The 25196-nt window shown below is 46.8% G+C and overlaps 1 protein-coding gene across 1 annotated transcript in view; it reads left to right on the forward strand.

Moving 5' to 3' along the window:
• Nucleotides 1-25196, forward strand: part of BACE1 (beta-secretase 1) — a 142002-nt gene that overhangs the window by 101987 nt on the left and 14819 nt on the right. Inside the window, exons 4-8 of the mRNA XM_069614473.1 lie at nt 3217-3354; nt 16518-16652; nt 16982-17083; nt 22422-22571; nt 23693-23864. Of these exons, the coding sequence (XP_069470574.1) occupies nt 3217-3354; nt 16518-16652; nt 16982-17083; nt 22422-22571; nt 23693-23864 (697 nt within the window). The remainder of the gene's footprint in view (nt 1-3216; nt 3355-16517; nt 16653-16981; nt 17084-22421; nt 22572-23692; nt 23865-25196) is intronic.

Consider the following 25196-nt stretch of genomic DNA (forward strand, 5'->3'; position numbering starts at 1 on the left):
ATGGGGAGGCCCCTGCAATGCTGGGCGACAGGTTTAACTTCTGGTGTCGATATGAAGCCTTACTTTGCAGTTTTGTAATTTACCCAATCCTTTAAAAAGGTTTGGAAATGCTTTTGTGACATCCCATTCTGGGGCCTGGTATTTGTGAGCCATTTTATGGTAGAGAATGTGGACGAGTCCCAGGTCTATGGCCATTTTAAAACTTAAGATACATCCACTGATGGCTTCTGTGGAGAGTACATGTAGCTGGATGCGGGCCGTGAGTGATTTGTGCTCACAGATTGTTGTAAAGGTTCCCTTGCATGGCAACGGCGTGTTTGAGCCATAAGGGAAAATGTCCATGTGCTAGGATCTTCAGTTAAGGCGGTTGTGGGAGTCGATTGTAGGCCTCCTCACTTGGGACATTTAACGTTGCTATGGTGTCGACAAGGAACTCTGTTGGCATGTTGTGCACATGGAGAGTCAGAATGGGGCTGTGTTCCTTCGCCGTCTCATTTCCTAGCGCCCACACGTACCCTTTCCTCCTCTATTTCGCGAGGATGACAATGTACTTCCTCATAATGTACGCTCCATCAAGGCCTGTGTGTGCTCTTCCTGTTAGGGGACCGGTGTGACCATCTGGACTGTTGTCGGCTGCTCTCCCCTTCTGCGGGACGAAATCTTCTGTACTCACGGCTTGGCCTTCTGTCGTATGATCGGTGTTTGGGATAGCGCCTGCTGTTCTCGGTGATGCAGCCTGGGTGATCGGTGCAGGGGTGTCCCTGCAGACCCTCTGAAGTGGTTGTCTGCCCCACATGCTGCACACCTCTGTCTCAATGCTGTGCATGTATCCTCATGGGGGAATTCATAGCCGCACCTGTAGCATGATTTTGAAGGATGACTGACCTTTTCGGGTGGGGTTGGTGTCAGCTTCTTGATGACCTCCTGATCTCTGGGGTCTGATGATATCTTTACTTGTCCCAGATTGATACACCTGTTGTGCTACCGCCAAGTCGGTGCGGGCCATCGCCAGAATTTCATCGAGGGTTCGTTGTTTCTGGAGAAGTTTCCTTTTGAATTCAGCAGACTCGGACCCCACAATGACTTGGGAGCGCAGTGCTTCATCATTTGAGTAACGATGGAATGTGCAGTGCTTCATGTGGATCCGGGGTCTCACGACATCGTTGTACATAGTCTCGCCCCTCTCCTGCATGGTGGTGTGAAAGAGATGTTTCTCTTAATCCACGTTGGTTGTGGCGCAAAATATGTGTCAAGTGCTTCTCGAAGTTTTTGAAACATTGCCTTCTCCTCGTCGACTAACTCATATAGTATGTCCCATACTGCTGCTCCTACAGCCAGGGTTAATATTTTTTTTTTTTACGTTCTTCATCCATGGGTCCCATTGCCCCCCACATATACTCTGAAGTCCTTAATCCATCTGACCCATCGGGCCCCAAGTTACCTGTGTCTGTGAGGTCAAATGCTTGCGGCAGCTGGCACGGTGTAACATCTCCCTGGCTTTGGTGAAAAACCTCTGAAAGCCTGGCAGGCACTGTAGCAAGGAGGTCCTCCTCTGACCTCTTTTGTGTGTGTTCTCTTATCCTGTTTCACTGTGCTTCTTTACTGTGGCATGTGTATTTTCCTGTTCTTCCTCACCTCTGGAGGGTTAGGGTATCTTCACCTTCGCCTGCACTGGCTGGTTTCCTTGCATGCAGTATGGCACGCGGCCTCTAGTGGGCCACGCGTGCAGAAAACATGTTCTCAACTGCACTGCCGCAGCCCGGGCTGAATACCTGCCACCTGTGCTGCTTATTATGCGGGCACGCTTGTGAATCGGATCACCGCTGACCCCCGGGTTCATTCACCCATGCAGCCCGTGACGTATGATCAGCTGTGGCGGGCCACACCCTTGGATCGCCTTCGCAGTGAGTGTTTGGAACGTTGGGACCTCACCGGGTCCGTACCTCCTCGTCGCCAGTGTTGAAGAGTGGGTTCACTCTCTTGCAGCACTGGTGTGCCACGTGCTCGGCAATAAAGGGAGGCCCACACGGTGTCACCCAGTCTCAACCCCATCTTTATTATAACTTTACTTCACTCTTCCTAACACATACTCTACCCTTCCTGTGTACCGCCCCTCACCCTAGGAACACCTTCCACATAACGATGTGGATTAAACATAAACATAACACAACATGAATGACTCATACCCGATGAGTGAGACTGTGCTCCTCCCGTGAGAAACTTGCAGATAGTGAGTAATAACGTGCTACTAGGGGGGAGTGATGTCACCTCCCAGAAGGGAGAGTGTTGCAAGATATGAGTCTTACAAACAGTGAATCAACGTGTGCCAGGAAGTAAGACTCACACCTAATGAGTGGGCGAAGTGTACGAAAAGAAGTAGTGGAACTATGTTCCCTGCTGGCCTGCCCCGCTCCATGCTCCACACAAACCCCATTTGCCATGCTCCACACAAACCCCATTGCCACGCTCCTTCCCACGTGCAATCCAAACCCCCAAACACACACACACACCTGCTGGTAAAGGGAATGTTCAGTTCAGTGCAGTGCACTGAAGTGCAAGTTTCAACTTCTTCCTACACTTTTATTTTAAAAGTAAACCACGGTTTCTTTTTAAAATAAAAATATAGGAATGTTAAACTTTTTTTTTAAAAAAGTAGAGGCGCACCGCTCCCGGCCATTTCGACCACTGCACCTAATGATGGAGATTGTTATCCATTGGGCAACACTCGCACCCAGAGAGTGCTCCAAGCAGTGAGACCGTACACACATCACCTGCAAGACAGAGGCGCGACCATGCTTCAAGGTGTAAGAGTTGCATGCTGTGTGGGACTCCAACCCTGCTGTCAGTAAGAGTGGGCTCCAAGATGTGACGTTCAGAACCTGCATGTTCTTCAAGATGGTGCTTCTGAGTGAGACTCTCCTCTGCGTTGTAAATCTCACACATTGAGTGTGACCTTACTGGAGGCACACACCCAATGAGTTAGACTCTGCTTCAAGGGCGCAAGGTTCATACCCAATAATCCTCTTGGTAGAGAGCTGGCTCCCTCTGTAGGTGGGCTTGGAGTTTCTCACTTTGAGCAACTCGACCCCTGACATTGATTGTGTGTTCACCTTGGCTTTTTCTTGTGATGTTACTTTCTGTTCCCTCTGAATCCCGTTTTTGGTATGTTCTGCCCCATTCATGATTTTTGGACTCCTACATGTCTCCCTTCTGCAGCCGGACGACTCTCTGGAGCCATTCTTCGACTCCTTGGTGAAGCAGACGCGGGTGCCAAACGTCTTCTCGCTGCAGCTGTGTGGCGCAGGCTTCTCGCTCAACCAATCAGAAGTTACGTCCTCCGTGGGGGGTACTATGGTGAGTTCTGGGGTTGGGGCTCAAGTGTTACACACACAGGCACAATGGGGGCAGGGGTTTCTCACCATATCACAGCTAAACTAAGGGGTTCCAGAGCCAGTTGCATCTCCACCTAGTTGTTTTAAGGGTCCAGCACAACCAGACCCAAGAGTTTTCTTGGTCATCACAGTCCGACATGGCGGATCCTGACGCTGCCAGACCTAGGATCACCAAGAGGCTACCACATCCAGGCCCAGTCCAGGAGGTTTCAGGCCCTTTCACAGCAAGTTTTTGGGAGTGAGGAGGGCTCAATGACCTAGAACATATATACTGAGAGGACTCGGGCCGGTCACAGATGGAAGCAATGGGTTCAGGACCTATCGCTGACAGGAAGCTCAGAAGCTTTTCACAACAGGACGTACAGGATTCGGGTGACTCTTCCATGCAGACAGGGGGCTTTGGGCTTAATCGCACCGAGACATGGGAGCTCAGAGGATCTGTCAAAACCAGACCCAGGGGGATCTGGGCGTGTCACAGGCAGCCCCAATGCGATCAAAGTGTCTAGTACAGATCCAGGGGATTAGGGGACGTATCAGAGCCAGGCATGGATGACACAGCCCTATCGAAGGCAGATCTAGTAAGATTTAGGAAGCCCAGGTGCCTTTCACAGCCACATTTGGGAGCCTAGGGGCTTATCAGAGACTGACCCCAGAGACTCTGTATGCCATCACAGCTAACCACAAACAATGAGGCCAGAAGCAGTGGTACGGGGTCATAAAGTGCCACAGCCGTCTAGCTCCCCATCTCAGACAAACACAAGACTCGGGGCCTATCATGGACCGAACCCTGGGTGTTCAGGGGCCTCTCTCTGGCAGACCCAGGTGGCTTGGGCCCTACCACAGAGAGACACAGGGTGCCCAGGGATTTACAACAGCCAGGCTTAGCAGTCTCAGGCACCTATCACAACTAGAACCAGAAAGGCCTAATGTCATATTAGGGTTAGACACTGGGGTTAGTAGGGATGGGTCATAAACCTTTTACAGACAGGCCCATGTCATTTTTAGGTATATCATTGTAGGTTCCAATGGGCCCAGGAGGCCATTAGTGCAAAGTCTGTGGTGGCTATGGCAGCAGGACCTAGGGCGTCTATGCCCCCTAGAGGCCCTACTCCCCTTCCCCCGCCCTCCAGCCTACTTCTGCAAGAGTCTGTCCTGATACATTCTGGTTTCACCATTAGTGGGCAATACTGGATTTGACTTTTATGGACTTCATTAATTCACAGTGTGTCACCCTTTCTCATGGTGGCCCTGAACCAACCATGCTGTTACCTTATTCATCTTGTATCCAGGCTTGCAACATTGTGTTATTTCTGACTTCTGCAATTGTATTCGCTCTCCCCTCTTGCTGCTCCACTCTTTTTGACTGCTTACTCTCTGTTCTCTCCTCCTCTCCCCCCCTTACTTTCTTCTATGCACTTACTCTATCAGAATTGTCCCTGGACCTAGTGTGATAGCAACCTCGTCTGTCTCTTCCCCCTCCCCTTACTTGTTTTTTTCTTCCCAAAACCCCCCTTGCCCCCCTGCCCCCCTATCTGAAATGTCGTCAGGCCTAGTACAATAGTTGCTTGTTTTGTTCCTCCCGTCCCTTTCTGCACCCCTCTCCCTCACCTTTTGTTTTTTCCGGCTCTACCAGAAATGTCGTCAGGCCTAGTCCGGTAGTCACCTGTCTGTTTCCATTTCCTTCCCACTCTCCCCCTCCCTTCCTTATCTATGTCTTAGCTCTTGCACTATCTGAAATGTCATGAGGCCGAGTACGGTAGTTAATTTCACATCTTTACTGTTCATGGCCTGTAAGAATGTCATTGTATTTTACCTTGTTCCCTCCCTTGCCTTGAAGCAGTTTGAACCACAATGGACCGATCATAGACAGACCAAGGTAGGCTAATACAGCCAGATCCATGTGGGCTCCGGGGCCTATCACAGCTAGATAGAGTGATTAAGTCAGAGCCAGGCCAGAGCTTATTGGAACACGTTGTTCAGAGGGTACTATAGCTAGACCAGGGTGCAAAATGTGTATATTCTACACTGCTAGCCATACATCACTGCACAGAAGCATATCATGCACATATATTTTTCTTGGTGAATTTTAAATGTTTACGATAAAATCTAATGACACTCCACCTTTATCAACTAATCCAGCCACTCTGATGTCCCAACTCCTTGTCAGTGAGGAATTGCCCAAGATCACTGTATGTGATCTTGGGCAACAAAGTAAGCCACTGGCAATAGAACTAGCCTAAAGACTAGTACTACGTAGCCTCCCATCCCAGATGTTGCTTACCTGTGTAAGTTGGACTCAAGCATTCTGCTCACATTCACACACCTAACATCCAAAAACAATTTACCACACATTTGGCATTTTAGTTACCCATTCCATTTTACGCTCCCTCAATGTACAGTACCCACGGCACATCACATATCACTGGTCTCCTTTACTAAAAACACAGTGCACAGTAACCGTAGCATATCACATGCCACTGGTGTCCTTTACGTGACTACATGTCCCTGTTTTGCTGGGCCCGGGGCTGTCCCGGAATTGATTGGGTGTTCTGTCTCAAGATTATTTTTCCATTGGAAGCTGCAGTGGTCCCGGTTTTTGGCAGTAGGTCTTCATAGCTGGCAGGCAGGAATGCACAATCTCACACAACACATGCTGCATTTTACAACTGAAGATAGTGGTCATTTGTGATGGATTAATGATAATATATGTTTATTCGAACAGTAACACTTACACCCCCGTCTCCTCCAACTGCTACTGAAGTGTAGTGCCTGGACAGCCACTGTCGAAAGTCAGTCCTACTTTTATGTTAGTTGCTCAGTCCCGTTTTTATTTTTAAATTTGGTCACGCTGCCTTTACTACACATGCAATGCACGGTACCAATGGCACATCACATATTTCTGGTCTCGTTTACTAAAAGTAACTGGTCTCCAAATGCCCACTCTCAAGGCTTTTGCCTGTCGGGCCTTGTCGGCCACACAATCTTGGCTCCCTCACTTCAGAGGTCAGAGCGAACCCAACACGCGACTCAGAGTGCGACTTACTGGAATGCCACAAGATATCGTCTTCCAACATGAGCACAGGTGAGCAGCAAGCCCACTATACCACAGCACAAGAACTTCTTTGATCGGAGCTTCACCAGCACCAAAATGGCAGCCGGCACCTCACAGGGGTAGCTGGAGGCACACTGGGCCACCTACATCACCTACATCATTGTCGATTGGCCTATGTGCCCTACATCTGAGCCAATTTGAGCTAGCCGGCAGGCAAAGCCGCCCCCCTCCAAAGGTCCACTCTCAAGGCTTCTGCCTGTCTGGCCCTATCTGCCATGGTAGGCCGCCAGCCGGCGCTACTCCTTACACCCCATTTGCCCGCTCTGCCTAAACCAATGCTAATCCACGCCTTGTGCATGTCCACAGGTCTCCCTGACCAATCGACCATCTCACCCACCTGGTTCCTACCAGTGGTAAAACCGGCAACTCCCAGCACTAAACAAAGGGACTGAAGCAACTACCACAACGCCCCGTTCCCTACAGGATCGAAACATCCTTCTAGCGATCAGAACTGCAAGTACTTCACCTCCAGATAAGTACTCACTCCCACGCCCTTCTGGCCGTACGGCAGCATCACACATGAGACAATTTGGCCAGGACACATCCTTGCCTGCCCAAGGCATATGCGCCCTCCCTAAAGCCTCAAAAGTCAACCTAAAACAGACCCAGGGGCTACCTATAGAAACTGCCTCACCGCTACATGTATTTTCTGTCACGCTGGAGCGTTCGCCTGCATCAGCCATATGTACGCATATTGAAACTACCGCTAATCCCCTCGATATTGTGGATAATGACCATGTTCCCCTTGCAGCCTCTCCCATTCTCTCACGCGTACACGCCGATATGGCGGATACTGCTGCTAATACCCATGATACTGCTGATGATGCACTTGACCCCCTTTTAGCCACACCTACTGCCCCATGAATGGATGGCAATACTGCAGATACTATCGATAACAAAACTGTTGATGATGCCCCTGTTCCTCATTCAGCCGCACCGGTTGCCCTATGTATGTATACCATTACTGCTAATACTGCTGATGACGCCCTTGATTCTCATTTAGCCACACCTAGTGCCTCCTGTATGTATGCTAATACTGCTGATCCTATTCTTATTGACACTGTTGATGATACCCCTGTTCCCCACTTAGTCGCAATGATTGCCCTTTGTATGTATGCCAATACCACTAAAACTGCTGATAATGCCCACGATCTGCAGTTAGCCGTAGGACCAGCCATACCCACACATAGCCCACCTGAGCACCAAGACACACATAGGCCATCAGCCTTGACTGCACCCACTGCACACGATTTACGCCAAGCCAACACAACTTCACGCCTAACACTGCGCCTAAGGGCAAGCCTACCACCAATCACAATGATAACAACCCACCGCCACCTAACACCTTTCAGTGTGCACTAATCAATGCAAGATCACTCCCTGCGCACGCCCTCGACATTGCTGACCTCCTCACAGCCAATCAACTTCACCTACTCGCTGTCACCGAAGCATGGCTACACACAACCGCAGGGCCAGTGCTCTCATTAGCCATACCAAAAGGCTACATCATTTACCGTCAAGACAGACCCCAAGGCAAAGGAGGCGGGGTGGCCCTCATTGCAAAAACTGGCATCACTATCCGCGAACTACCCAGCCAAAGCTTCACTTCAGGGGAACTCCTATCTACCAAACTGTCGATACACAACCTAGCTGTTCTTACCCTACACATAATCTATAGACCCCCAGGACTGATCCTGTCCTTTGATGAGGATATTTCCCTGTTACTCTCCAACAACACCAAACCATCCTCCAGAATCGTTGTCCTAGGAGACTTCAACCAAGGCCTCAACGACCCAACGGACACCAAAGCTGCAGACATAAACAACACATCACCGCACAACACAATCACGACAGCAGGGTTCACCTAGCGTATCACCCATCCCACACACGCAAAAGGCAGGACACTAGACTGGCTGGCCGACCTGAACGGTGACACCAACATCCTCGACAACCACCCATACCATTGGTCTGACCACAACGTCATTACTTTCTCCATCCCTCAAGACACCATGTCCAATGATATCCCCCATCAAATAGCACCAGCGACCAATTCCAGGAATTCATGCAATATCACCCCAGAAAACATGCTCCCTCTGTTAGGCCCAATCACTGACCACCCCCACCCAAACTCCATGGTTGAAAACTACAATAATATTCTCCTCCAAGTACTAGACAAAATTGCCCCAGCGTTTGCAAACCAAAACCAAGGGCCAACCTCAGTTCCTGGTACACTCCATCCCTAAAAACGCTATGCGCAGCTAAGCGTACAGCCGAGGCGACCTGGAATACCACGCCATCAGCAATCAATAAGGAACAATTCCTAGCTACATCCAAAAAATACAAATATGCTAACATCCAAGCTAAGAGCCTCAACTACATCAAACGCATCACAAACGCCAAAACAGGCACTAAAGAACTCTTCACTATTCTGCGTGAGCTAGAATCGGCAGTGAACCCACCAGAGACCTGCCTCAAAGACGAGGCTTGATGCCTTAACATCCAAAGAGCACTCCTGGGTAACATCTCCCTACTGCAGGCCAAAATTGCTAACAAAAAAAACAAGCTGCATATACAAAACCCACCCATCTACAGCAGCACCTCAGCCAAATTACCCCATATCCTGTTCGAATGCAGACCAGTTACAACACCGGAGGTCATCAAAATCCTATCCGGCCTCAAACCATCAAGGTGGCGAGGCGATATCTGCCCAGCCCCAATAATCAAAGATTGTGCAGCAGAACTAGCTCCATTTTTCACCTCTCTCAAACAACTCCTTTGCACAAAGCATTGTCGGTTGGGTCCTCCCGCTGTTAAAGAAACCATCACTGGATCCAAACATACCTACTAACTACCGCCCCATCACCTACAGATCCAGGAGCACCTAGAGACACACGATCTCCGCTGCCTTCGACAATCCAGCTTCCATCCTAGACACGGCACGGAAACGGCCCTCCTAAATCTTAAAAACCAAATGGATGAAATTCTCGACAAAGGGAACCTAGCAATCATACTCCTCCTTGACCTCTCTGCAGCGTTCGACCTAGTAAACCATATCATCCTATGCCAACACCTTTCATCAGCTGCTCATTTCTCACCCAAAGCCATTGCCTGGATAAACGAATTCCTCTCCAATTGCACAATGAGAGTCTTCTCCAATGAGGCAGCCGCCCAGCCATCACTAGTCCACTGCCGAGAGTCACAAGTCTCATGTGTCTCACCAACAATCTACAACATCTTCACCAAACCAATATTTGACCACGTAGACACACTCAGTGTGTCTTAAACCAAATACGCAGACGATACGCAGATGCTTGTTCCTATCACTGGTGACTACCAAACCGACTCTGACATGATCAACAAAATCTATCAAAGTATCCAAAACTGGATGGCCCAACACGAACTTTGTCTTAATGATGACAAAACGGCGCTTCTGCTGGTAGGGACCTAAACTCGCCTCAATAAACTAAATCCCAACTACAAATCCTTCTCCATAGATGGGAACTCCATCTTGGTCTCAAAAGAAGTGAAAACCCTAGTGGTCTATCTTGACTCATCACTCACACTCACCAGACAAGTCAACACAACCATCTCAGCCGCAGCATACACTGCTAAACTCATCAGCGCCTGCAGGCCCTTTCTTAACACGGACAGCTGCACTACACTAGCCAGAGCCCTCATACTGTCACGTCTAGACTATTGCAATGCCCTGTTTGCAGGATCCTCCACAGACAATATGAAAAAACTCTAAGTCATACAAAGTAAATGCAGCGCTCAACATCCCTAAGAACGAACACATCTCTGCATTCAGATGCAAATTGCATTGGCTACCGGTCCATGAACGTATCCGATTCAAAACCTTATCTATTACACACAAATGCCTATCCAACACCGCCCCGAAATACCTTTGCAACCAACTCACTAATCCTATCCCAGAAAGACCCTCCCTGGGCGTCCACCTTGCACTGCCTCACCATACCGGTATTCAAACGGGCAAAACCTGGGGGTCGCAGCTTCCCAGTCGTGGCCACCAAGCAATGAAATGCCCTACCCCTATCCCTTAGATCTGACCCATCTCTATGGTTCTTCCGCAAAAAACTGAAAACCTGGCTCTTCAAATAAAGTCTCTAACTGGACTTAACCATTTCCTCACCTATTCTCTGTACGTGCACCTATGCTGCTTGCCATGTCCAATATGGCCAAATGTTTGAACTGTTCGCTTATGTTCCTGACTGTAATGTCTTGTAACTATGCCAGCACTCAGATGCCCCTGGGCTTGGCACGCTCTACAAGTGCCAAATAAAATAAACAGTATGCACAACTTATTTTCTTTTTTTATAAGGGAACACACAAATGCTACCGTTCACCAATTTGTGTTAGTCTTGAAACAAAAGCAACTTAAATGTTGCTTTTTTTCTGAATGGCTTACACCCACAAGTTATGATTGTATGCCCTGTGTAAAGAAAGCGTCCTTAGACAACACAAGTTTGCCTTTATCAACTTTTATTTCCTGATCTCCTGGAAGAGGTCCGTAAATGGAAGCCAAGAGTAAACCACCAGGCAAAAAGAGAAGCAGTGGTACTGAATGTTATCTTAATGTCCTGCTGACTTTTCACAGGTATAATTTGGAGAATTCTAAAACTAGCTTGCCCATTTACGGGAATTCTTTATCACGCATCACGTTCTGTTCTCCCCCTAATACTTCGCTCTCTGCTTTCTCATCCTTTGAATTTCACTTTGTCTCTTTTTCCAAACTCCTTTCCTGTTATCTATAGACCAGCTTGTTCTCTCATCTTTTTGCGAAGTCCTGGATGTCCAGCTCCCTTGCTTACTTTCAACTGATATCGCTTTGTTCCAGCTTGGAGGCTTTAATTTGCACCTCCAATCTATGCACAGCTATTCCCCAGTTGTATCCCTGCTTGATTCATATCAATGTTTTCAAGCTCCTATCCCACCTTCTCATAGGTCCGGCTCTTCCCTCAATCTTATTTTCTCATCTCTGGATTCCTCACTTGGGATCTCATCCCAGCCTACTCTTTCCTCAGATCATTTTCTTCTATCTTTTGTTTTTTCACCACTTTCTCATAGCCCCCCACTCATATCCAATATTCGCAAACATGTTCACGTCTTGACCTGAGAAATTGTATTCCTCAAACTTTATCTCAACAGTCTTCTCATCTCTTCATTCTCTTTCTTATTTCAACACTTGGAATGGCAATGATGCTATATCTGCTTTGACCCTGGCTACTCTGGCTACTTTAGCTTCTCTCTGAACTTCTCAATCCTTTCTTCCTTCTAGGAAACACCTCAGTCTTGGGTCACTCCTGCTCTTCGTTTCCTACGTACCACTCTCTGTTGCCCTGAATGCACTGGAGGGCATAGGGGTGCATCTTCTTACAGATCTTAATCTGTTGTCCCATCATATAATTTATGATTATGCTCTTTTTCTTGCTAAAAAGCACAATTACACTGCATTAATAACATCACTTTCCCTTCATTCTCGACATCTTTTCAAATTCTCAATCAGATGTTATCTCGTTCGCCCCAGATCATTCCATCTCTTCTGTGCTGACAGCTTCTGCATTTGCATCATATTGTACCTCTGTAATTGACACACTACTTAAAACCTTTATTCCTTCATTGAGTACTTCTTCTTCTGATGTTACTTCGTCAACTTTACGTACCCAGTTGCTACATTTATTTTGCCTTCCATTGGTGATACAGAGACTCGGCTATTCTGAACCCAATCTCATCCCACTGCTGCTCCGGCAGATCCTCTTCCACCTTTCAATATTCCTAAAGCCTATCCGTCGCTGATTCCATAAATTGCAGCACTTTGTAATCTTTCTTTGTCATCTGCGATATTCCCCATTGAGTTAAATATGCCTTGCTGAAGAAACCAACCCTCAATTCTTCTATTCCTTCCAACCGTTGCCCGGTTTCCCTTTTACCGTTCCTTTCGGAAAATCTAGAAAAAGTAGTTTATACCTTAATTAACTTAGATGATTGTCTCACATCTCACTAATCCGGTTTTAGACCACCTCCCTCTACTGAAATGTCACTTTTACATGTCTCTAATTCTTTATTTTCGGCCTGCCACTCTAAACATTCTTCTGTGTTGGTGGTATTAGATCTCTCTGTGGCATTCAACACTGTGGATCATTCTATTGTCTTTTCTACTCTTCCTACCTTGGGGCTTTCAGATTCTGTACTCAATTGGTTCGCTTCCTACCTTTCAAATTGAATGTATTCATTATCTTGAACAGGACAATCCTCAGTTGCTCTTCTTTTGTGCTGTGGCTTGCCCCTGGGTTCTGTATTAGGGCCTTTACAGTTTTTACCTTCATACCTCTCCACTCTATAATATCATCTATTCCTTTGGTTTTCCTATGACACTTTGATGCAGATGACACACAAATCTTTTCTTTCTCGTCTCTTTCAGATTCTCCTCACTCTACTCTTTCTGCTTGCCTTTCAACCCTTCAAACCTGGATGTTGTCTCGTTCATTCCACTTTAATCCTACAAATACTGATGTTCTGTATTTCCCCCCTAATATCCTCCAGTCAGTGCCTCTCCTGTGCCAACCCCCCACCCCTGCCCCTTCTCATCTTACCTTCACATCTTGGTTATCTTCAACCCTTCTATTTCCTTTTCAGCCCATATTGATAATTTGGCTGAAACATCCAGCTGCTCTCTTTACAATAACACCAAAATCTGCCAATTTCTGACATTTCAACCAACTAAAATCCTCAGGACTTCTCCCATCTTTTCTTGGCTTGACTGTTACTCTGCACTTCCGGTCGGTCTTCCTCCATGCTCTCTAGTCCCACTTAATTCTATTATTGCTTCCACCCGCCTTCTCCTTTGCCTCTCTCCTCCATCCTCTATATTAGCCTATTTGCCTCCCTTACTTATCCTCATTGGGTCACTTTCCCATACCGTATTCTGTTTCGTATCATCTATAAATGTCTACACAGTCGAGCACCTCTCTGTCTTCCTTGGTTTCTTTGCACACGCCCTCCAAGCTCCTTTACTTTATTTCTCTTGTCTGTACCTCGACCGCCCTGTGCTCAATCTTGCTTTCAGGCTTTTTCCTTACCCAAAAACATTTTAGCAGACAGAGAAAGAAAATAGTCTTTGAGTAATGAACAGAAGTTAGCAAGAGAGGAAGCAGAGTGAATATGAAAGAGGTAGCCTAGGTATTTTCTTTCTCTGTCTGCTACCTCTCGAGAATCTTTGTTGTACCACATGACTCATTTATGGCCAAATTCATATGTTTATGTACCGTTTGATGATTGAAGGTGTACAAGAGTCTTTGGCGAAAGCACTCTATAAATTACAATAAATACAAATGTCATGTAGACAGGTTGTTGTAAAACCTATATTCGGCGTCCAAACTATTTCTTTGATATCCAATGTTGGACAGAGAGCCCATTCCATGTTCCTATTACTCTTTGAAGCTGATCTAGAGCCTCAAAGTGTGTGTGCCAGATGTTGGGGGTAATGCACACCGGTAACATTGATGACCGTTTGTCAGCTTTGTGTGCCAGTTTTTTGTCTCTTACTAAGTTTGTGTGCACACCTCTCAGGCCACGGACGTGCTCCCTTTCTACATCCTCAATGTTTTTTTAGATAGTAGGAAAGCAATTGGTTTTTGGCATCTCTACAGTCCCTGTCAAACCACTTTCTTTGCACCCTTAAAAATTCGGGATTTGAGTGCAGTGACAAAGGACTGAATGTGTTCAGTCAATTTCCCAAATTCTGAGCGGATATCTTTGTCAACACTATCACATGAGCATATCCGCTCAATGTTTTCCAAAATTGAGCCATGTTTACTACACATTTGTTTTTTGAGAATCAGGGATGGCCATTTCACTGCAAATGCTTGGATCGAGTCCTTCCTTAACAACAGATCCATGAGGGTATTTGCACCTTCAGCCTCTGCCATACCCACCCCAGTCACCTGTGGGGTTCCCCAAGGGTCATGTGTGTCCCCTACTCTCTACAATGTGTTCACTAAGCCACTTTTTGATGGACTTGACTGTCTGGGGGTCACGTATACCAATTACGCGGATGACACCCAGATACTCATCCCCATCACTGGTGATCACATTGTAGACAGTAAGACCCTCAACGACATCTACAGCTTTATACAAGCCTGGATGGGGAAGCACGGGCTCTGTCTCAACGACAAGAAGATAAGAGCTGCTTCTCCTAAGGTCCACAGCCAAACTGAACAAATTTGCTGCGCTATTCACATCATTCAATATAGATGGTAATGTAATTAAAGTAGCCAATGTTGTGAAAACTCTAGGAAGCTACATCGACTCTGCTCTCACTCTAACGAGACAAACTAGTGCCCCGGCATCCTCCACAGCTAATACCTGCAAGCTCATTACGGCCTGCCGTCCATATTTGACCCCAACCAACTGCATCTCAATAGCTAGAGCGCTAGTCCGATCGAAGCTCTATTATTGCAATGCGCTTTACCTGGGCACGTCACAACATAACCTCAACAAAATGCAAGTCATGCAAAATAATGCTATTAGATCAGCCCTGAACATTCCCAGGAAGCAACCTATTTCTGCAACCAGACACTCACAGACAGTCAATAAATTGGCTTAAAATTAAGCAAAGAATTGACCTGAAGACACTTTCCCTCACCCATAAGTGCCTTTCCAACCAAGCCTCTAATTACCTTTCTAACACTATCACACGTCATTCCTCAACACGACCCAGTAGAACAGTACAGTCACCCTGCGTCTCCATTCCACGCTTCAAGCAACAACGCACAGGTGGGGCCAGCTTCCCAGTCCTCGCGGCTAAGAAATGGAATACACTCCCAGTATCCTTAAGAGAGGAACCCTCATTTCTCCTATTCCGGAAAAAGGTTAAAGCCTGGCTCCACGAGCTAGACCTTAATGTGGTTGTATAAATAGCGAGGCCAAGTGGAAACAATCACCACCTGTTGTATATATGTAAACCTGACCTTTTTGTATTGTTGACCATTGTATATTTGCAAATACTTGTATCTATCCTCTATGCTAATTTCTACTGTATTCCAGATCTGTATTTCATTTACTGTTGTAACTTGTATGAATAGCGTCCGGATGCCTCTGGGCTTGGTTGCCCTCTACAAATAAACTAAACTGGACGGTAACCATGATGTCAGTGAGGGCAGTGGGGCTCATTTTGTAAATGTTATTGTTGCTTTTGAGGACAAGCATTATTGGTTTGTGAACACTTTCAAGGCGTTCTAACACTTGAAACCCTACCACTTGATTACAGTCCTGTGCCAGGACTAGTGCATAATCAATCTGTGACCTCCCATTAGGTCCATAATATGCGGCACTGGCCGGCTGGTCAGTGGGAAAACGTCCATTGCATGCCCTCATTTGGAGATCGTATAGCGTCTGAGCGGTTTCCACAGCAGTGCTGTGAGTTCTCACTGTGGGTGAGAGGGGTCTAGCATCTACTTGAGGGAGACTAGTAAATGTTTGCATCTTGACTTAGATCCCGGAGGCTATCACAGTGACATGCATGGGACTCGCAAACTTATCAAACCAAAAAAGTTAGGCTCCGGTACATCTGTGCCGAATGGGGTTGGCTGTCTGTTGCTGATAGATCCTATAGGCTCTGGGGCTGATTACATCAAGACTTATAGGGTCTCATTGGCCTACATAAGCAAGACCGAGAGGGGCTGGAGCCTATCACTGCCATACACAGAGCTTTTAGGTGCCTCACTATCCGACCCAGAGGCTTCAGGTCCTTTGCTTCCTAGCTCATGGGACTCTGTGGCTAGTCACAAAAAGGGAGAAGAAGAGCGTTTCACCCACAGACCTAGTTGGTCCAGGTGGCATTTTACAGATGGATTCAACAAACACAGCTAGAACCAAGTAGGGATAGGAGACCTATCGCATCCATACCTATGGGGACTGCCTAAGGCATGCTGTGCCGGGAGGGAAACATCTCCCTGTGGGGCTGTAAATCATTCTGGTTTTTCCCTCTTCCATAGATCATTGGTGGTATTGATGGCTCGCTCTATACAGGAAACATCTGGTACACCCCCATCCGGAAGGAGTGGTACTATGAGGTGGTCATCGTCAAGATCGAGATCAACGGGCAGGACCTGAAGATGGACTGCAAAGAGGTAGGATAGAGGCTTCTAGCTGTGTGTACAATGGAAGTGAGCATGGATTGAATGGGAAGAGTCTCTTCTTCTACAGGGTAATAATCCAAAATGTTCCCCAATGGGGCAAACTGCCTCTTGATGAGACTGGAGGAGTTGTAGTCCTGGTTACCCCTGCTTGCACACTGCAATATTATTACGTTGCTTGATTTGTCATGTATGTAGCGATTTTGTCCATTTTACAATGAGGTGCTCTGTATATTTTCTTTTGGCGCTGGGGGGGGATGTGTGACTGATCCATCATTGTTGTTTTTGGTCCTTACTATTGCCTACATCTTCCCTCTCTTCAGTACAACTACGACAAGAGCATTGTGGACAGTGGAACTACCAACCTGCGGCTTCCCAAGAAGGTGTTTGAGTCAGCAGTGAGTGCCATCAAGATGGCTTCTTCAGTAAGTACAAGGTGCTGTTTTTCCTGCACCATCGCCCTACCGTACTACCCACCAGCCCTAATGCTTGTTCACCAAAGAGGACACATTTAGGTCCACCAGTCCTGTCCAATGTTTTCTTGTCCTATCCTATTTCGACACCTGGTGGCCTATATCTGCTAGCCCTAGCTTAGTTCTGCCAGGTCTTACCCAGATCTTTCAGTAGTCCCGTAAGATTGCCAAAGTAACAAACAAACATGTGCAGAAATGCAGAGGGAGACCAGCGAACTCCACTTATTTGTACATTCATTTGATTTCTGACGAGTGGACGTCACTGCATCTTAATGAAGGTTTGTGAATCCCAGCGCGTGGGCAGGGGACTGGGCCACAATGACAGATAATAGATGCTTTGGGGAGAACTGTGAGGAATGCAGCATTCCTCTCTTTTTGGGCAGACAATTGAAAAGGACAAAAGTGCTTTTCATGGTACTTTACATAATTCAAAAGTCCTTGGATAGCAGTGCCCCACTATGCATAGCGAACAGTTTTTCAATCCAACGTTCTGATTCATACCCTTGGTTTTTAACACTGCAACCTGTTAAACATGGCACGTGCAGGAAAGAGATCCATATCCTCTCTTGGTGGTGTGGCAGATTGGAACACCATTTCTCTTGAGTCCCGTTCCATCAACCAAGTTATCTGTGTGCTTCATACTTTCATCTGGATACTAGTGCCAAGGGTAGGCAGGATTCAGGACCCGAGAGATACTAGGAAAAAGCACTTGAACCTGAATGGTATCACAAAGCCAAGCAGAATCAATGCCAGACCCGCCCCCAGGTTTTATTAAAAAGTGTGTGTTTATTGGGAAGGGTTACTTTGTCTTGAAATTGCACCAACAGAGTCTCTAGATCTAGGATCAACAAAGTCTCTGTGACCGTGTGGCATGATGGAGTAAGGAGGCTGACAAGGTGTTATCATTTTGGCTATGGACTTTATTCAAATAAAGAAAAAAAACCTGCCTCTCCCTATTTTTAGCGGGATTTTCCCTACCTCCACACAGAATAACGCGGGTGCTTATCAGGATGCAAGTCAAAAAACAATAAACCGTCCTCTGTCCAAACCAACTACTCTATCCCTGCCACAAAGAAATAAACCAAAAAGGAATTAAATAACTTCTTATCAAAGCCACCAGGAGAGTTGCTTCCTTATCCATGTGAAATGATTTAATCTTAAGCCGATTTAACAGCAGTCTCTTGCACCAGGGTCCAATTTGCCCAATATACTTAGAAAAGGAGAATGACCCGCTTCTGCTGGACTATCTGGAAGAGTTCTGAAGACCTTTCCTTGATAGTCCTTTGTATAGGTCTTTTAGAAGTCTCTTTACTTCCTTCCAAGGATTTGCAAACAACAAAGTTAAGGCTTTATCAACTCTTCTTCTTATTGCTGCCACTTTATCAGGACTTTTTATATATTGACTATTGGGGAGATTACTCCCTGACTGTTATGTATCCATTTGGTATCTTTCCCAGGTGTTGGGTTTCCCACTGTGACAAGGGAGTTCACTCATGGGGACTACTTAACTCTTTGGGCCCCATGGATCCCACCCGGCTTTCCTGCAACTCTTGTTTCCTGAATCTTCACTGGGGAGTGCTACGGTTCTTTCCAGGGTCTAAGGTCGCTGTTGGCGCTACAAGCGTTCAGCTTGTATTCCTGCTTTCCTCTTCTCCAGTCTGTGTGGCTCCACAGAGCCGTTGCTGCAGTGGTCGTGGTGTGTTTTATGGACCACACAGTCCACCTCAGAGAGGCCACGCCACCGCTGGAATCTTCCTGCTTCTGTAGCGAGTCGGGTTTACTCTGGCTCGCAGGGTTCCTTTCAGCTTCTTCTTTCAAGACCAACTGTCTCTCGAAGCGATGCTTCGGACATCGCAGGTTCGAATTTCCTAGGCCCTGCAGGATGCATGTCCGCTTCCCTTGCTGCTCTTCCTTCTCCCAAGCACAGCTAGTCCTTCCTCGGTCTTTACTTTTTATTGCTGAGCCCGCCCCAGCGTAGCGTCAACGTCTTTTGTCAATACCTCTGAAGGTATCTTCATGCCTCCTGGTGGCACCTTGTCACAGTTCTTTGGTCATCCCTTCTACCGTAGTTCTAGATATTTCTGTGTTTCTTCTTCATCTCATTCCTATCTGGACTTACGGATGAGATCGTAGAGACTTTACAATAACACACAGTAGTAGTTTCCAGTTGGAGAGAAGGAGGAGGCAATAGGACCATTGCTTCTGGGATCAAGAGTTTAGGGAGGTTTTTCACAGGATGGGAGTCCTTATCACCATGAGGAAAGTCTCCCTATGAGGTTCTCCCGCTTTTTACCACCACTATGGGGACTATTAGGTAGCAGCCTCACCTTCCTAGCCTCATAGGGAAGGGCTCCCCTTTGGGGAGAAGTGACTAGATCCCCTGAATCTTCACAGACCAACAGAAGTCTCTGCCGTTCACTGTCCTCAGTGCAGTGACGAACCCAGGGTACATGATATCCCCTACCCGAGATGTAAAGGGTCTCCCACGGACACATCTGTACAGATCAGTGTCCCTGGTGACCTCCTAAGCCATCTGATTGTGTCTCATGAGGGAAACGGTCAAGTTAGTTATTAAAGATAAAGGAAAAAGTACCCAAGCATCTTCTCAGGAGTTCAGTAGAAACAGTTGCCCCTATTTACTGCTAAATAGCATCTGTAATTCCACTACTTGTCTCTCTGTGTACACCTTTGCTGGACAATTCTGTCTAGGCTTGGCTGCCTTTTGACATTTACAAATGGCACACAGTGTTTTAAATATTTGGAACTTGATCCACCTAAAAATCCTTCTCCCAAAAGTGTATGACTTACTATTCTGTGCATAGCATGTGATTGTATTTCAAATGCATAATTTTAAAAAGTGTGGTAGTTCAGAAGAAGGAGGTGGACAAAGAGATGGCATTTCTACCTGTGTTCTTATTCAAATAATAAACAAAAGACCTTTCTATTCCTGCCAAAAGGGGATTTTCCCTACCTAGCAGAAAGCTAAATAGGGTGCTTGTCGTCAGTGAGGTGGTACAAATCAAAATTGTCTGTCCTCTGTCTAAAAACTACCCTTTGCTGACCCTACCACTAAGGGTTGTATCTACCAACAAAACGGGGTTCCATGAGAATGGCTCCCTTCTCCTGAACATGTCTTCTTAGCCTTAATAGTCTATCTTAAGATAGTTCCTTGTGACGTCATTAATCAGGTCTTGTAATTCCTCAAGGTGACTCTTCTGCCTTCTCTTAGGTATCCCCTGTCTTAACTTATATACAGTTCCTTTTTTTCCTGCTCTAGGGTCTTGACCTCTGCTCCTCTGGAGTGCCTTTGTATCAATATCTGTCTCACTTGTCTCTCAATCCATGGAGACTAGTATCCCCGGGTCCTTTCACCACTTTTTTTATCTTGTAAATATTTTGACTTTAAGAAATAAACATGTAGGTTCCTCTGCGTCCCTTTAGTTATGTCTTGGTCTTCGCAACAACTGAGAAAAGTATTACCAGTCTCTTGACTTTCTCCACTATCTTTACTGCTTTTGTAATCACTGGGACAAGTGTGAGGAGTCCCTGAGTATTCATTATATACTCTGCTGTTTTCACCGTTACTGGGACAAGTAGGATGAATCCCTTGAATTTCGTTGTACTCTTTGTTTCTGTCACAATTACTGGGGTGAGTATGAGGAGTCTCTCGGTATTCGTTATGTACTCTGCTGCTTTTACAGTTACTGGGACGAGTATGATGAATCTTTCGGTATTCGTGATAGTCTCTGCTGTTTAGCACCTGCACGTGGCCCCTTCCGTGTCTCTCTATGTTCCGGTTACATCTAGCTCGTTGGGTTGTCGTCCCTGGTTCCTTCTATGGGGCCAGGATCACGCTGTGTCGGTAAACACTTCCAGCGTCTTCCTTTGCTTCTATGCTTCACTCTCTGTGGCTTAGCTGAGTATTCTGTTGGATGGTCTCGGCGTTGTTGTCGGACCACATTGTCCACCTCCTCGAATCACGCCACCTGGCAATGCTTGCTACACACACAAGTCGGCTCCTGCACCGATTTCCTTCTTCGTTCTCCACGTCCTTTCGACTGAGGACCTCCCGGAATGCCCTGGCTTCTGTCTCCCAGGTTTGAACTTCCCAGGCTTCACCTGCTCAGTGAACACGACTCTATAAAACAAGTCCTTCTTGGCTTTTTAGGCATCTGAGTTGGGTCCTCCCCAGCAGAGGATCTTTGTCCTTCTTCTCTTTCTCTGAAGTATTCTTTCAGTGACGATCAAAGGGCTCATAGGAAAATGGGGTAGGGAGTTCCTTCACAGAACGGGACTCCTTGTCTCCAAAAGGGGAGTCTCTCCCTGTCTGCTACACCTGGGGGGAATGTTGGGTAGCGGGCTCACCTCCCAAGCCTCACAGTGAATGGCTCCCTTCTGGGGAGAAGTGACAAGATCCTGTGAATCAACACAAAAGTCTCAACCCAACAAATACACGGGGCAAAATAAAATGCTAATATACCATCTACATGAGACCTGACCAATGAGCCCTGGAGGTAAAATAGGATAGAAGGTTGGTGCCACTGTCATGCATAGGCTTGACAACGAATTGAAATGGCACTGAGTAGTCTGGTTCACCCTCAAACATAAAGAGTAAAGTCAAGAATGCACAATCGGAGTAGTGTTCCAAACATAACACTTGATAACAGGAGTAAGCATAGCATGTGAGTATATAACACAAAGCCTGCTGCACAACTATTGTTACAGATTAGCAACATTTTGTGCATTGCTTTTATTTTTTTGTCTTGGCTTGGTGAAGCTCCATCACCCTCTCCATAGTCTTCTGCAAAGGGACTTGGTAAATTCACTGAGTGGTTTAGGTACCAGGTGGTGATGGTGGGTGTTGCTGGGCATGAAGCCCTGCGTGTTACAAAGGAGTCCTTCCCTTTGCTTGAGGCCCAAATGGCAACCAGAAACCATCCAAGTACCTAAAGCATATCAGCTAACAAGAGACACAGACACATGACTCCCCATAAAGTGCACAAAGTGCAACAAAAAACAGGGACCTCCCGCCACCTCCTTCCAGTGTGATGTGCAGTGCCAAGAGCCGGGAAGGTAACAGGTGAACAACCCCCCGCCCCCCTCCTACCCCACTGTGACTGGGGCTGACAAGTGACGAGGGACCTTCCCAGTGCAGGAACCCAGCAGATAAGAGTGAACCCTTAGTGATGGGGGATACCCCAAAACCCTGTATTCCAGCAGGCGATGAGGGGCCTGTGGTGTAAACAGATGATGCTTTGCTCCTGGTCATTTCTTTTCTTGCCTCACACAGACAGAGAAGTTTCCAGATGGCTTCTGGCTGGGGGAGCAGCTTGTGTGCTGGCAAGTGGGCACCACGCCGTGGCATATCTTTCCAGTCATATCTCTATACCTGATGGGTGAAGCAACGAACCAGTCCTTCCGGATCACCATCCTTCCCCAGGTGAGTGAATGTTTTGGTGTAATGGGCGTTTACAGGGCTCTTTGGGGAACGCTCTTTCTAGGTGATACTGTCCATTTGGTGCCTATGAAAAGCTGGAAAAGCTCTGAACTCTCGTCTGCAGTGGTTGCATGCCCACAATTTCTATAGGGAACTGTTAAATTGTGGCAATTTGATCGCCACGACATAATGGATATAGACAAAGCGAGGGGGAAGGAAGGGCTGATAAACGTGGTCCAGCATTGTCCCGGGAGGGCATGAAGACACTTCTGACAACAAGCACAAGCAAATCCATGGCCTCTACTGAGGAGCTGACTTTCTAATAGGTCCATGATCAAATAACTTCTGACAAGCTGCTTCCTCTGAAAGATGCCCTGCAAGGCAAGGGCAGGGTCAGCCCCATGTCAAGCTTGGACCAGTAAACACCCTGAAAGTCTAGGGCTCTGACAGTCATGCAGGTAAGACTATTTGTCTTCACCTGCCCCTACATAAAGAGAAATTCCTTTTCTTTATGCTCAAAAGTAGGACACTCAGAATAAAATGACCATATATCGGAACAAATAACGCAAGGCCCAATGCTGCGCCTTCGCAGAGAGTAGAGCTTCTAGCAGATGGGGAATAGCTCAAGGGGAGGAAAATGTGTGTAGCGTTGTTGTGTGGAGATGTACATACTGAGGGAAGTGTTGGGAGTGTGTGTTATCTGTAATGGGGATATGTGTGAGGTGGGTACATATTGTACCATGGGGAGATGTGTGTAAATTATAGTAATGTCGATTGTGTGTGGCACGGAATGGAAAAAAGGTGTGGGGAAGTACGTGGAGTGGGGAGTTGTGTGTACTAGAGTTTTGGGAAGTTGTACAGTGTCGGATGTAAGGAGTGGAGAGCGGTACAGCATTAATGGGTTATGTTGGGTAGGGACAGAAATGTTATAATATCAAGGGTGCCATTTATGCAGCGTGGGGAGTTGCCACAGCACAGACCTTCAGATGTCGCAGCACTGGATAGCAGAGTTTGCTTTTAGCCGTCTTGGGGTTACTGTTGAGGTGCTGGTGTGCCTTGTCAGGGCTTGATTGGGGAGGGAGGAAAAAGTGAGTTGGCTCACATTGTCGCCTCTTTTCTCGCAGCAATACCTACGACCAGTCGAGGACGTGGCCACCTCGCAGGATGACTGCTACAAGTTTGCAATCTCCCAGTCCTCCACCGGCACAGTGATGGGAGCAGTCATCATGGAGGGATTCTATGTGGTCTTTGACCGCGCTCGGAAGCGGATCGGCTTTGCGGTCAGCTCCTGCCATGGTGAGTGTTCAGCATGCTAGAGTGTCTGTCGGAGCTGCAGTGGGAAGATTAAGGGCACAGAACAAATAAAAGGAAGGGGTATATCTATCACGGTACCAGTGGGAGTGCAAATGTTTCTCTTTCAAAGGAAATTGAGGCTACTCCGAGGACTGTCTCTACTTCTTACAGGGTGAGATCAGGAGATGTTTTGCATAAGCCACTGCTTGGGAGACTATCTTCTGCCAAGCCATGTCGTTCTGGTCTCAGAAAGGATAGGTCAGGCAAGGAAACTGCATGACTCTGGAGAGGGAATGTTTAGCCATGTCGTTGGTTCTGCAGAAATGACTTGAAAAGGATCACTTTCTCTTGCATTGGCAGCAGATTAAGTAAATAGGGACATTTTTTAATTGGGTGGGATGTCTGCATGCATTTGATGAGGCACTGTGGTAGGTCAGAAGGAGGATACTGACTCTTTGAGGAAGGACATTTCCATGATGTGTTTATTAAAGAATAAATAGAACGCCTAGCTGTCCTTAGCTTGATGGGGTGTTTCCTGCCTATTAATCTAAGGAGCTAGTCAGTCGTCTTGTGAATGTCCAAAAGGAAAGTGTCCACTGTCCAATCTAAGTCGAACTGACCCTACCACTATTCTAACAACTAAAGATAGGAGAATGACTCCCTTCTCCTTGAGCTTGCTTCTTGCAGGTTTCTTTTTCTGGTTCTAGCCCACAAGATATTTCCAAGTAGTCTCTTGTGACTCCTTTAATTAGTTTATATAGTTCCTTCAATACGTTATTACTCCCTTCTTCTTGGTTGGCTTCTTGACCCTTGAAATGCTACTTGGTTCACATAGGGTTGCTTTCCCCCTTTGCCAGGGTGGTGATAACCAGTCTCTGCAAATCACTCTTTTGATATCCTCTTTGCTTTTCCTTAGGTCACACAATTCTCTCTCTTTAGCTTCTGTGTACATGGACAGATATTCCAGTTTTCCCTTTTCCTCAGGCGTGGCCTCTCACTCTTAGCTGGTCACTTGGTCAGCTGGCTACCCTCTGTTCTTGGGCCCAGGTCCCCTCCCCGTCAGTTGCAAGCCTGCACTGCCCCCTAGCAATTTTGCACTCGGACTGTTTCTGTATCCCTACAGCCCTCTACCAGATCTTGACACCTGATGTCTGCACTTACTCTTGCACCTGCCACCAGCTGGCCGCGTTTCTTATTTATTGTTTTTATTTATTTACTGTTTATCCTATGTACCGCACTTAACCCTCCTCCTTGACCTCTTGCACTTTTCCCCGCCCCCAGCCCCTGCACTTGCGCTATCTCACTGTCACCTGGCCTGGTAAGATAGGTGTCTCT

This window comes from Ambystoma mexicanum, chromosome 9 (genome assembly GCF_040938575.1).
Source record: "Ambystoma mexicanum isolate Mex_15411 chromosome 9, UKY_AmexF1_1, whole genome shotgun sequence".
Classification (NCBI taxonomy): Eukaryota; Metazoa; Chordata; class Amphibia; order Caudata; family Ambystomatidae; genus Ambystoma; species Ambystoma mexicanum.